Source organism: Gouania willdenowi, chromosome 1 (assembly GCF_900634775.1).
Source record: "Gouania willdenowi chromosome 1, fGouWil2.1, whole genome shotgun sequence".
NCBI classification, from domain to species: Eukaryota; Metazoa; Chordata; class Actinopteri; order Blenniiformes; family Gobiesocidae; genus Gouania; species Gouania willdenowi.
The window spans coordinates 14,511,629-14,526,473 of record NC_041044.1 but is presented as its reverse complement, the minus strand read 5'-3'; the positions used below and the strand labels follow the sequence as shown (position 1 = coordinate 14,526,473).

General features: G+C 42.4%; 1 protein-coding gene across 1 annotated transcript; it reads left to right on the top strand.

Moving 5' to 3' along the window:
• Window positions 1-1,314: 1,314 nt before the first annotated feature.
• Window positions 1,315-9,468, top strand: hapstr1b (HUWE1 associated protein modifying stress responses b). The gene is made up of 4 exons (XM_028454735.1): window positions 1,315-1,739; window positions 6,550-6,630; window positions 7,285-7,560; window positions 7,651-9,468. Exons 1-4 carry the CDS (start codon window positions 1,544-1,546, stop codon window positions 7,887-7,889), a joined length of 792 nt encoding a protein of 263 aa, XP_028310536.1. The 5' UTR covers window positions 1,315-1,543; the 3' UTR covers window positions 7,890-9,468.
• The last annotated feature ends 5,377 nt before the right edge of the window (window positions 9,469-14,845 follow it).

Sequence of the window (14,845 nt, the reverse complement as noted above, 5' to 3'; positions counted from 1 at the left end):
AAAAGTAGTCTAACACCCAAAACAGCTGATTTCATCTACACGGGGCCAGAGGTATTATTACACCAGGTGTTCTCAATCTTGGGGTCAGGATCCCATTTGGGGTCGTGAGGCACTTGGATGGGGTCGCCAGATGCCTTCAAGAAAGAAGAATATTTTTGGAACAATTTGAGCCCATTTTTGCTTAATTTTACTCTTTAGCAACTCCACTAAACTTGACATATTTTAACCTATTTTCATCACTTTTTCTTGCCATATTTTTGCTCCTTTTAATGCATTTTTGCTACATTACTCCCATTTCTGACACTTCTCTATCAAATTTCAATGCCTTTTCTGCACATTTTTTCCACTTTCCCTTTTCACCACTTTTCCCACCAAATGTTGCATATGTTTACCTATTATTTTTATTTTTCAACATCTTTTCACCATATTTTATGCCAATGTTGCCAATTTAACCACATTCACGATTTGGCATGGCCATTATTTGCCAGTTTAAAGTTTAAAGTTTTCCTAGTTTTATAAGTACATTACCTAATCCTCCCCACGCCCCACATTTCTGTTCTCAATTTTAAGCCAATATTGACACTTTGAACCGTTTTTACAACTTTTTGTGTCCGTTTTTGGCTACTCTAATTTGGGAAACTTTTAACATTTTTTTGTGATTTTTAAAATCCCATTTCACCACTTTTTTCATTATTTTTGGTCACTTTTAAGTTACCCATTTTATTTCTGATTAAAACAAGGATTTACATCTTTTAATCAGATGACTATAGATGACTATAAACTATGTCGCAAATAGTATTTAACTTCTTTGATAACATTGGATATTATTCAGATAAATAAATAAATACATTTGGGTATCACAGATTCATAAAACTAATGAGCCATTATTTTTGCTGACTTTATGGATGGGTCCTAAAAAGTTATCCCCTTTATTCCTCCTTATAAATGGCTCTGTCTCCACATGACTGTTCTTCAGGAGCAGTGGGGGTCCCCGATCTCTGGGACCTTTATTTTGGGGGTCGTGGGCTGAAAAGGTTGAGAACCACTGGATTCCACAATATAGTTTATACAGAATGTTGGTTTTGTCTGTATCTTCTGGTTTTATTTTCCATGGATATGCTGCCCCTGCTGGACAGAACGCTGCATGGCAGGCGATGTGGACTCGAGCTGGGTGGGATCAACATTGTTTTTGTCTGACCTTTTCTTGAACACAGTCCAATCAGGCTTCGTGTTTATAACTGAGGACCGCCTACATTTTTACTCGCAGCCAATCGGCTTCCAGTACAGTGACAAAATGGGCGGGGTCGGGGTCTAGAAATCCTTTAGGTGTTGTCGTCGCGTTCCTGAGTGTAGAACACAGGGCGTGCGGGCGGATATAGAAACCTTCATAATGTTGTTGTAGCAGCAGTTTCTTATCTTTTCTTCAGCATCTCCACTGTTATGTAACATACTTTTGAGAACAGTAGTGCGTGGAGAGGGTTAGGCACGCCAAGACCCACGACAGATACATTTACCACGACGATTAGCTTATAGGCTAGTAGCTATGGAGGAGAGGAAAGAGGAGGGAGAGGCAGAGATCCAGGAGCACGGCCCGGAGCATTGGTTCTCCAAGTGGGAGCGGCAGTGCCTGGCGGAGGCCGAGCAAGGGAACCCCACCGACGAAGACACGGAGCAGAGTCCGCAGAAGCTTTGGCACCTGTTTCAGAACTCGGCCACGGCCGTAGCTCAGCTTTACAAAGGTATGCACGAAGCAGGCCGAGCCAGGCTAACCGTCTGCGACACAAAGGGCACCGCGGAGGGTAGAGCTGTTTGCCATTCGCTGTCTCTTAGTTTACTCTGCGACCCATAAGGTTCATGTGTTCATAGTCTTTGGTGGACGGTGTGTACTTTCAGCGAAGCTTATTAGCATTTGTCCGTCCTTTTGTGTCATTGTTGTTGCTACTAGCTACTGTCAGCTGATGCTAGCTGCTATCATAGCGGCCGGTGTTGGGGTTGAAGTGTTGAACATTCCTCGTTTATTATTAGTCATTAATAAAGGTTGATGTGCTTTAGACAGTTCATAGCGGTTGGAGGTTTGTTGGATGCTGAAATATCGGTTCTAATATTTGTCCTGTGTGTAACAGTAGACGGCTGCATTTAGAAACAGCTAGGCTTGCTAAAACTGTATATAAACATCTATTTTAAAATGAAAGTTTCTCAATGCGCCACTGAGGAGGTGAAGTTTTAACCTGTCACTAGGCCACCAATTGTAAACCTAAACTGCTTCTAATGCAGCGAACCAATGTGTGTTTTGTCGTATGAGTTGGTCACCGTATAAACTGATCCCCAGTGTAACTATAGCACACACCGTGCTATGTATTAAAACACAAGGTGGACTGCGGTGTCACAGGGCTCTTCAGGCCCTAACATCATAACATGCCAACCAAACGGACTCACATACTGGGGCATTTGAACCGGCCTGTGTCTTTGTGACCGGCAGTGTGAGCTTCATTTTGGCTGCACTCAACATGGCTCTCAGTAAATATGTTTTGTCTCCCGTTAACAGCTATCCGGCAAGTCAAAATGGCGTTACTCAGGGAGGGGAATGCCAAGTGAAAACAACTATTGGTTGTCGATCAAACGATGTGAAAATGGGTTCAGTAATGAATTGATGTCGGCAAAAACAGAAGCCCATGGTCTCAAAGGAAACTGCTGGGTTGTATTTTCTCTTTGACTTACAGTTGGACAAAATAATGGGTGTCTTTGTATTTTGGTTTAAGGAAACTTGCTAGGTCACTTATTTCGATATTTTTGTCCATATTTAATCATCTGGATACTTTATTAGTTAACAACTATGTATTGATTTTGCAACTCACTAACTTCCAGGGAAAACTGCAGTCTGTCAATGGCCACGGTTAGATGATGATTTTTAAATTCGGAATTAGTTATTCCCAATGACATCATTCAAAATTGAAGTGTTCTGCTTTGTGGAAATAGTAATTCCCAAATTGAGGTTTACATGGAGAACCGGTTTATTCTGCTTTATTTAATTCTGCTTTAGGTCTGGGGGTTGGGAAGACTCTGATTGGACAGTGGGCGAATGAGACGTATCACGTCTATCGGGAAAAACACACAAACTTTTTATTGTCGGCTGTAACACAGAAGACCACACATGAGAACTGTTGTCACTTTTATTTTGATTGTAGTTTTGAAGCAGCAGCTCAACAATAACATATGGTTTCAGTTTGGACCGCGGAGTAGAAAGGAGATATGAACTAATCACCGGTAAAAAGCCTAGTAAAACTCCAGAAAACGATCACCAGGAATAAATAGTTGCTCCCTGGTAAAGATAGTAGCTCTATCAACAGGTAAAATGATAAACTTGGTGATATCACCGCCTGTGAATGCAGTACGGAGACGCAATGGATACACACGGACCTCTGTAAACCGAATATTTGGTGAAGCCTGTTACGTTTACAGAGGTCCGTGTGTATTTAATAAATCCGAGTGTGTCCGTGTGAAAGTCTGAATGTTTATGCTCTCGTTCATCCACTCTTTTCATTATATCCATGCATTCTTAGGCTCTTACAAATAAGAAAGGGTCTATTTGTACGGTTGCCATACGGACAACTCCCGGTACTATTGGTACGATTAACGAAGTACATGTGTAGCATCTTAGGGTTAGGTTATATCCCAATATCACAACAATTTTTAGGGTTTGAGTAAAGTGTAGGTTATAGTTTATTCTTAGTCACACGACATAAACTGGCCAAATAGGGGCGCTGCGTACAAATTGAATGTCGTTATATTGATACGACAACCGTATGTCTAGCCACTGCCCATGAATAGATAGTCTCGGCTCTAGTCCGGACGGCCATGTTGGATTATGTCGTAATTGCGGTAAATCGCACATCAGCAAAATTACCCAAATTAACTTAAAGAGGAATTAAGCAAGTTAAGTAAACTTTACTTGAAAGAGGAAGTATCTAATTTGGAATTAATCAAAATAAACCAGCCACCTAATTCATATCTAAGTTTAATTTGGAATTAAATTAGCATTAGGAATTAAGTGTTTACATGGTCAGTTTAAACAGGAATTAAGGGTGTGCAATCTGACGATATTAGATCGTTAAGGATTACAACATGACGATGATCTCCCAAATCACGGAGATCGTAGAACCATCTGTAGTTCACATTTTAACCCTTACGGTGCCGTGTCTGCGTCATGTCTGTGGTACATACACAGAACAACCGATGGTTTTTTTTTTCTCTGCCAAATCACACCATTTGCTAGTCAACATGTCAGCATTACAGACATTACAGATTAAGCGCTTAAACGAGGCAGGAGTACGCTCCGCTCCCCCTCCCCCCAGTGCACGAACACACAGTTAGCTGTGCTGCTTCCTCCGTGTTAGCGGTTGTATGTCAGAGGCTCAGTGCAGATGTCTGTAAAACTTTATCAGTTCTGAGTGTTGAAATAATGAAGTATGTTTGAGAAAACACTGCATGTGTTTCTCTTCTTTAACTTACTCTCTGTCACTGCGCTGTAGCTGAAAGCTGCTGCTGTAGCTAACGGGGCTGTTTCCACACTCTTAAAGAGACAGTTTCCTGAATGTGATTTACTTTTTGAGGAAAAATATAGAGATATGAATAGTGGTCCATGTCACCCAGGCCTATTGTAACCAAAGCAGTAACGTTTTATCTTGTGAAGGATATTATTGTTTAATCTGTGTGAAATGAGGCATTCAAACACTGCTTAAAGTAGGATTTTATTATGATGAGTGTTACCTCCATAACAAATAGAAATCACTAGACTGATATGCTGCTTTGTTTTGTAGCAAGTGTTGCTAATGCTATACCACTGTAGTTAAACAAAGTAAAAAGACTGTGTGTGTCTAAAATAACTTGTCAGCCTTTTTGTTTGATGTTAATTGTACTAGGAACCAGTTTAATGAAGTGCTTACATACAATTAAAAAAAAAAAATTGATAATTAAATTGTCCTAAATGATCTTTTATTCCTTTTTTCCCATTTAGGGCAATAATTTTAAGTAGGTGATTTGGTTTGTTTTATTGGTAAATAACTTTAAAATTGTCTAAATGATTTGAATGAAAAAAATCATGATAAAATCGTGATCGTGATTTCACAAAAAAAAATTGTGATGATATTTTTCCCATTTCGCCCACCCTAAGAGGAATTAACTTTTATTCTACTTTAAAGAGGATATAAAGCTCTCATGTAAATGTGCCCACTGACTAAACAAGTTCCACCTGGTCAGATGCTTTAGTCACAAAGCTGCAATTGCCTACCCTGGATGTACAAAACATTACACAGTTTACAGTATGTTGGAGGAAATAAAGAGTTTAGTTCCTGCAGAGCAGTTGTAAAATTGTGTTCTAATATTTCATGTAGAGCCTCTGATTTTCCATTCAAAACATTTCCCAAATTCAGTTTCAGCTTTTACCCATTTCTGCATCACTTTACACATTTCCATTTCATCATCTTTCCCTATTTACATGACTTTATTGGCTATTAAACTTAAATAGGGTTCATAGTCAACTATTTCATTTTTCCAGATGATGCTTAAACTGAAATCATACAAGATTGTGTCGCAAGTGTCAGCCACCCATTTAATGTGAAAAATTCCATGGAAATGCATCATGTGTTCCAAAAAAAAGTGTTTGAGGAAAGTTTTATTACCATCAACCGACGAAACACCGTCATCTTTTGCACAAACTCCTGCACAGTAGTGTGATGTGTAGATGCTTGTACACCTGGCTAATCCTGTCTTTGTACCAGGGGCTTTTCAGATTTGAATTCAGTCAAAATAATCTTAACCGGTTGTTCATCACAGCACATTGAAAACACTGCAATCACAGGATAGCATGCTCACTAGACAAATCATAACACGTAGCGAACGGGATTATGGCTGGAATTAGACATATTGACCTGTTAAACTTTTGAGACATTCTATCATCTATTTACCGGTGAGAGATTGCGTGTAAATGAGTGATATTGTTCCAAAAAATGCACAATAGGCATTTCTGTCATGTTGAGGCCTGATTTTAAATAAAAAGGGAGAGAGAGATTGCTTTTCCGTGTCAGATTATTTTTTCTGTTTAAGAACATGAATTCAATCACGGAAAATCAGACGCCCTACTCATGCAAGTTCAACTGATTTTAACTTTTTATACAGTTTCCAGCCCTGTTTCTTGTTCAGAATCACAAAGTGCGAGAGCTCACTTCAGCCAAAAAGACAAGAGTCCATTGCAGTCAATATAGAACCTAAACCAATGTATCACAGCTATTGTAGATAGCCAAGAGTTAAATGTCAACATATCCCACATTTTTATCTCCATCAATTGCCTTATCACCACCATAGCTGAGCCGGTTCATGTAGCTCATCAGGGATCAGACCAACACATTTTTGAGTTAATGTGACCGTTAGGTGGTCTCATGGCAGTATCGTTTGTTGAGGATTTATAGATACATTCTTCCTCTTTTTATAGCTTCTGATGGGTAATTAGAAGTTGTTTTTGATTGAACTAAAATGTTCTTGTGTTACTAACAGATCGAGTGTGTCAGCAGCAAGGACTTTCTTTATGGGTTCCCTTCCAGAATGCAGCTACTGCAGTCACCAACCTGTATAAAGGCAAGTCACCACCACTATAGTCCACACTGAACTTCATTACTGTTATTGGTTTGTTTTTAAAGACTAACTAAATCCCTGCTGCTTTCTCCTAATCTGCCACTAGGAGGGAAATTTAAAAAAAAACATCATGATTATGGGCAGGGCTACTGGAGCAGTTAAGACACGCCCACTCTATACTATAAAATCTCTAATGAACAATCTATGCTATGCTAACAAGCTACTCATTACTCAGTATACCTCTCTATTCACTTTTGTCTCAGTCCAACCTACTCACCACAGATTGTAGAGCCCACAGGTGCTAGTTTTTATAAAAGGGGCGGGGCTAACCATGGTTGCGTGTGATGCAAGATGGTCCCAAACTGTCATATGATCTTGTTCTCAACCAATAGTAAAAATCAATTGTAATAGCCTGGTTTTAACCCGTAGAGGACAGTCACTGACATTTTACAACAAAATATGCCAAATTAAAATACTTGGACTAAAATGTTGGGAGTTGGACCAGGATCAATCAACAGCACTACTTCATACCCAAATACTTTTGTATTCAGTAGAAAAAAGCAGTTTTGGGGCTTAGTTACTCTTTAAGTAATCTAGTTCAGACTGTGACTGTAAGCTGCAAATTGTGTAAAATGGACCTGCCTTGTGTGCTAACAGAGAGTGTTGAGGCCCGCCAGCGGAGCTATGATCTAGGGATCCATTTAGGCTACCAGCGCAGAAACAAGGAGGTGATAGCATGGGTGAAGAAACGCAGAAGAACCATTAGGCGAGAAGACCTCATCAGTTTCCTTTGTGGTAAAGTTCCACCTCCACGGACAGCTCGGGCCCCGCCCAGAGTTTCAATGGTGTCTGCAAGCAGACCAGCAGCCTCAGAAACAGGAAGCTCTGTGGAGACTGACTTACAGCCCTTCAGAGAGGCCATCGCCCTGCACGGTTAGACTAAATGCCTCTTTTAGCTACAAGCTGCTTCTGTGTAAATATTCAGTTCATCTGTCATGGTAAAACTTGTTATTGTTGTTGCAGGCCTCAGTGGAGCCATGGCGAGCATATCTGTGCGTTCTGGGCCGCCTGGTTCTCCCACTCACCCTGCCCAGCCTCTTAGTCGTCGTAGGAACGGTCTTCATGACGTGGACCTCAACACCTTCATAGCAGAGGAAATGGCACTTCATTTAGATTCTACCGCCAATCGTAAACGAGGTTCCGCCCCCTGTAGTGATGTCATCACAGACTCGCCCACTCATAAACGCAACAGGATGCTCTGAACTATCCCGACACTCTGTGGGCCACTGGACAGCGGATGGGACCGATGCCTTTGCCAACCTTTGAAATCTTCCTACTAAATTGCAATCTTACAAATACATGGAATTGTAACTGTATTCTGCCTCTGTACTTAGAAATATTTTTACCCTCCCATAGTTTTGTTTATTCAAAAGCAGACAATGTCTCAGAGTAGGACTACTTTTTATATTTTACAGCAGATTTACCTCGAGTGGTTCTCTACAGCAGATCTGATGTGAAGCAGGAATGCTCTCCTAAATTTAAAATGTCACGCTATTGTTGATCAGGGTTCCTCCTCTCTGCGTAATATTGAAAATCCGATAAAGAAGCTTATTCCCTACTGTTTGCAGTTGTTTTCCTTTTGTTGTTACGCATACTTGGGCAAAGCCGACCTATCAAGAGTCAGAACCGTTTCTCCACAGCTTGGCTCAACTCAACCTCTTCTTGGTGTGTTTGTCATTCTGCTGCTCCACGTGTGCGTTTGCCTACCTGACACATGATCTGCCACTGTGTTGTACTCATTTTTGCCTTTGAGGAAGCTGCGACAGCATCTCACGACTGAGTGTGTGTGTGTACTGGTGGATGTAGAGTTCTGGATAATTCAACATCCACATGTTTTTTTTTTTTTTCTTTTACCTAAATTTAAACTTCTCTGGAGAAACCACAGCAGGGTTTTGTCACAAAGCAGATCAGTCCCTTTACAGAGACAAGCGGGATAGAAAATGAGATGTGAAATGCATTATCTGGTGTTTTTTCTGTTCAGACTCAAAGTTTCACAGATTTTGTAACTACATTTCAAATCTGTTTTCCAGTTTAAAAAGAAAACCCAGTGTAAACAATTTCCCCAGAACCAACTTGTGTAGTTTTACATTCTTAACCACAATGTTTTATTTAAATCTCTCCCATTTTGAGTGACTGTTACATTACTATTTGTCACGTGACATCCAACTGTTGAGCACTTGTGGAGCCAGCTTTAAACATTTACAAAATAATGAGGCAAAACGTTTGTGAAGAAGCCAGCTCAGCGACTGCCTGGGTCACTTCACCATGAACTTAGGTTTTTGTGACTTACACACTGCTTTGTGATACAATCTTGGGTGATGTGTGTAAATAACATGTCGGTGCTGTTATATGTGGTACATATTGTAAAAAAGAAGTGCGAATGTGGTAGGATCTCCATGTACAATAACAATTCTGACATTAAAGACAGTAAAAATGACTTCATTTTTCCTTTATTTTTTTGTTCCTATACTTCCTCATACTTTGTGTCCCAGATGTGGTATTGTCTGATTCGCTAGTTATTCAGAGAGGAGAAGTGCTATGTACTGATGTGGAAATGCCCTTTATGTTTTAGAGTGTCTTTAAGACAATGTAATTTAATTTAACATGTTGAATTGTTCAACAAACCTTCACAACAGGGACACTTTATTCAATAAAACACTTTGGATATAAAGATGCGATATTATCAGCCCACCAATATTATTGGTCAATATTTGCCATTGTAATATATCTGTTAACATCTGCATCAGTTTCCCCAAGATAATAAACCAATATCTGCTGTTGTTTAAGATGTTATTTTTTAAATGACACGATTTCCGTGGCTGAGTTTTCTTATTATGCACACGTTTTACATGAAATGTATCCAGTGAGGCATGATAAAAGCAGGGTTAATGTGTTCATCCCATGGATATGTGTGTGCCCTATGTATAAATTGGTATATTGGTCAAGAGTGTGAGAGTTTATTAAAAAAAAAAAAAAGTTGCATAAAAAGACACTAAATATGTTATGTTAATTTATTCTGTTATTCAAAGAGTCAAAATATATGGTGCGACAATCTGTCCATGATTGCTGTTTTGAAAAAAATCCTTTAAAACTTACTCTAAATCTATTCAAATGTATTTTTAGTTATATTATAGTCCTGTAGAAGATTCCAGAGTATTTCCAGTGATGTCACTAGTGAGACCAAGTAGGAGGGGTGTGAGGTAAAATTATGTTTAAATGAGTCAATAAATGATAAAAGTTGTTTAAGTAAGCATGGTTATTATTATTTGGCACTTCATGTAGCGTTAAAGTATAATAATACATTTTATTTAAAATTTAGCGCCTTTCAGGTCACCCAATGTCATTTAACAGTACATGATAAAACCACAACAACATAGTATGAAACCACAATAAAAATTTAAGCTAAAACAATTTAAAAACAACAGTAAAAATGAAGTTAAAACACAGAGACAGAGCATGGTGGTAAGGCGGTGAAGTGTATGTTGGGAAAGATTGATATTTACCTGATTTATGGGGGAAATATGTGGAGCTACCTGTGCTGATGGAGTTGCCTTGATTGACTCCTGCTAACAGGAGTGTATTATAGCAGTTGTCTGGGGCTGTAGGAGAGGATGGACGTCAGTGTAGCTGTGCACACTTGATGCTAAAGACAATGATTAGCGTTAGTCCACATGCTAGATAAACATGCATGTGAAACTTGAGTCATTTTTTTTTTTTTTTTAATCAACACCTTTTTACATCTGGATCAAGTCTCCCTTCTGCCTCCTACCACATTCCTAGCAGCTTTGGTCCCACTTCCTAACAGACGCCTAGGGCACCAAGGGGACGCTGCAAGTTGCCCTTCCGGCCCCCAGGCGCGCCAACCGAGTACCCCAGAGCGCGCCAGATCGCCATTCCTTGATGCCGCCCCCCACCCACCAAAGGGCCCAGCCACATCTCAGAGTCCGGCTCACAGGGCGCCGCACAAGCCGGGGCCACCCAGCGCCACACCCGCAGGCATGGTAGGGCGCGGCCAGCACCACCCGCCCTGGAAGACCCCTGCTAGGACCGGCCCTGCCAGCCGGCCACGATCGCCGGAACCCAAGAGCACTCCCGCAGGACAGGGAACCCCAAGGACCAGCCCCCGGGTCAATGTCAAGGATCAACCGTAGCAGTGGAGGCAGTCAATAAGGAAACCAGGCTCCAGGTTTTGATGCATCAGTTTTATCTGTTTATTTTTTAGTTTGCACCACAAGCACAGTGTACTTCAATCTCCATTCCACTCTCTACTGAACAGAATGAATGTCCTTATATACAGGACCTAGTGTACCACTAATTAGCCTGTACCAAGCATGGGGTGACATATAATGTGCATATTAAAAGTACAACATAAATACTTACACAAACACTTCCTAACAGACATTATCACAAACACTAACCCTGTGTTAATATCATTAATCTTATTTACATCTCCTAAATTATTAAACTACATATTTACATTGAGCTACACACATCCAGCTCCCCTGTTCCTAGTCTCTGCTTGGTCTCTCCCACCTGGAACTATAAAAAGGTGTCCAAAAGCCCCGGGGAATTCTTTTACCCGAACACCTCAGGAAAGAGGAAGAGAGCATGCACAGGTAAGCTTTGTTGAAGATCACATTTCAATCACATGCGAAATACCAGAACATATTTAATTGTTTTATCTTTCATGTCACTGCTAAGTTATTTATCAATTAACTGAAATGTATTTTCTGTGTTTATCACTAGATGAATCCTGTGGCCTGAACCATGTGCTTCACCATTTGACCAATAAATTAATTAAACCAATACAACAAAAATGTGTCTCTTAATTTCATTAAGCACTGCAGTTTGTCACAGTATTACAATTGACTCTTTTTTTAAATTACAACAGTTCATAAGTGTAACAGTCCATAAGTAACGTCACCTCGTCGTTACAGTCAAGCACCCGCGGGGGACGCCCACGAGCCGGCCACAACCAAGCAGGACCGCACAGCCCCAGCCGGCGCAAGAGCAGCAGCCCCGGCCCCGCCCCCAACTGGACAGCGCAAGCCACGGGGCAATGCACCCCCCCCCCCCCCCCCCCCCACGGCGCACGAGCGACTGGATAGCAGGACAGCCCTACCAAGCGGCCGACCACCGGAACATCTAGAGCCGCCCACCAGCAAAGAGCACCAAGCAACCCTGCTCCAACCCCGGCGCAGAAGTGGTGGTCCCACCCTCCGGGGGGGGGGTGTTGATTAGTAGGGCAGCCAGAGGTGGGAGTGCCGCCCCCAAGCCACTACTTAGTAGCACAGGCGGCGGCCGCCTCCACCCACAGTGAGTGTGGTGCAACAATTGGGTGAGCCAGACCAGCTGGGAGTGAGTGACGTTAAGTGTCCATGTCGGAGGCCTGTCTGGTATGAGCCCGGCCCTTCCACATGGCCACCGGAGAGGGTAGATGGCGCAGACGGGCACGCGGCACTGCGGGCCCCAGGGACACGCCGAGCAGCACAACCGGAGACCCACCCCGTGGCACCCCCCGAACCATGACGGCCACACGGAGCACGGCAGGACCCCCACCCCCCAGGCGAGCCAAGCACCAGCCACATCCCCCAGCGGCCCAGGAGGCGACCCCCGTTGCCCGCCAGCCCAGAGCGGCCCGCCCCGCCAAAGCAGGTGGCGACCGAGCAGGAGAGAGGCCAGCGCCCACACCAGGGCCAGGACAGGCCTGCACAACACAACATAGCACCCTCCACAGTGAGGCGGCCCCGGCCCTCCCGATGAGAGAGGACGCCACCAATCGCCCAAGCAGTGCCACCTCGCCAGGCACGGACCGATAGGCAGGTGAATCAAGCACCCCCAGCCAGGCACCTCAACCCCACACCAATGCCAGCCGCAGAGCCCCCCCCCACGGAGGCCACCCCCAGTCACACCACCCGGCACTGCAATGCCCACCCCCCAAGCGAAGGCCACAGCTCTCCCACCAGCATCCCGGGCCGACAGGAGCCAACCCAACGGGAGAGCAGGCGCAGAGTGAAGGCAGGCGGGGTGGGGGGGACAGTGGCAGAGAAACACGAAGGCCCCCAGCCCCAAGGGCCACCCAGATGTGTACGGAGGGGGCAGGAGAGCAACACCAAACAGCCCACGAGAGCACCCGAGAGGGACGCACGCCCGCGCAGAGGCACCCAAAACACCCCAGCAAGCCACCCAGGTCAAGGCCACCACCCCACAAGCCCATGGAGGTCCAGGACTATAGTTAGATCAATGTTAGTAATTAATGGAGCTGGCAGTCACTTGCAGGCTAGATCATCAGCCTAAAAACGAAAAATCAAGATTCAATACAATTAGAAAAGGAGTCCAACGCTCCTGAAAGCAAGTTATTTTATTTTTTCTGAAAGCAGACATCTTTTTCATGGAAATAAATTCTATGAGGAGTTTGTTTTATGCTTAATGATTTTTTATCTTTCCAATTCACTAATATTGTTTTTTTTGCTATGGCGAGTGCGGCAAGGATGGATTGCAATTGGTTTGCTGGAATATCAAGCATAGTCAGGTTTTTTAAAAGACATAGATTAGGAGATAGAGGAATCCTGCAGTCCAAAATGGAGGACAGTTTTTCAGTGATTAGAAACCAAAACTGTTGAACTGGGGAACAAAGCCATACGGCATGTAAGTATGAATCAGCTGTTCCCTGGGTGCACTGAGAGCAGAGTGGTATTCCATAAAGGAGGGTTAACAAACTCTGAGTCTATCCATAAACTCTAGGTCAACATACCCCGCGATGGGAAACTCTGGGTATCGGATTCCATTACAGCTGGTATGAAGTGGGTCAATCAACCCTGAGTATGTAAACCTTGGGTTATTGATGTGCACGCGCGCGATAAAAAGACATCATCAATGGATCGAAGATGAGTCGAGCTGCCGTGGCAACCACCCGGAAAATAGTGATTTATTCACCCCAATGGGTGAAATAAGCCGGTGTTTGAGGAATATGAGCCTGTTCTAAAGGTGCGTTCAGTCTTCAGTGACTATAGTGGCTTAAATCACTCGTAATTAGTCACACTTTTTGGTCACTTCATCACTTTATTGCTTCAGTGACGTGACGAGCGGTGAATTATATGAATAAAAAGTGTCTGAGGAGACGTGTCAGCAGCATAGGATGGCTGCATAGAGAGCCCTCTCGTTACACTGGATATAAAGACAGTAAATGCCTCTTGATATTGCATCATTTATCTTGATTTTTAATGTAATATTGTCGCCAGAGTCATCTCAACGTCCTAAAAAATGTCATTAAAAGAGCTGAATCGGGACGCGAACCCACAACCTACCGCTTCCACGAGCAGCATCACAACTCACTGTGCCATCATACCTTCGAAGAGCTATGATCTACAGATTTAACTGTATAACAATATAAAACAATCGAGCCCTAAAAGTGGATTCATTTAAATTATCATCTCCTTTATATTATCCACAGGTTTGTATTCAGGGAACTTTACTACAGACGTCAGTAGATGTTTTAATGCAGATCAACCTCAACCTACATCCACAATGTTATAAAGAAAACTACCGTTTGCACAAAAAAACCAAAAAAAAAAAAAAAACGTGAGGCAACACAACATTAGTAATGATGTGAACACGTCTGTGGTGTGGGCTTCTTTGATAAAACCTGCCAGCGACCAGGTTTAGTTCACAGACAATGTTGCCATGGTAACATACTCCGAGAAGAACATACCTCGCGTTTAGGAATGAGATAGTCAGAGTTTCCCTCATTTGAGCCTGAACATACTCAGAGTTTGAACATAACCTGCTTTATGGAATACCCCTCAGATGTCTATTGGGGAGAAGCCCATTGTATACATTTTCTGTTGGGTAATGTGGGATCTGTGGAGGACCTTGTATTGAATTAGCTGAAGATTTGTTTTTTTAGTCATCTTAAAAGTATTACAACAAATTTCTGCCCAGAAATCGGTGTTCGTTGTGATTGAGAGTTCAGCTTCCCATTTAGCGATTGGTAAGTGATTAGAATTAGTATTCAAGAGTGCTCTGTATATTTTTGAGAGTTTTTTTGATATTGTTGAGATTTTTTTCATATATATGGCCAGTTCTGGAGGTTGCAAGGTGATTAGATCTGTTGCCGATATTTTTCTTAATTGTCTCTGTTACTTTTATTTACAGTTGT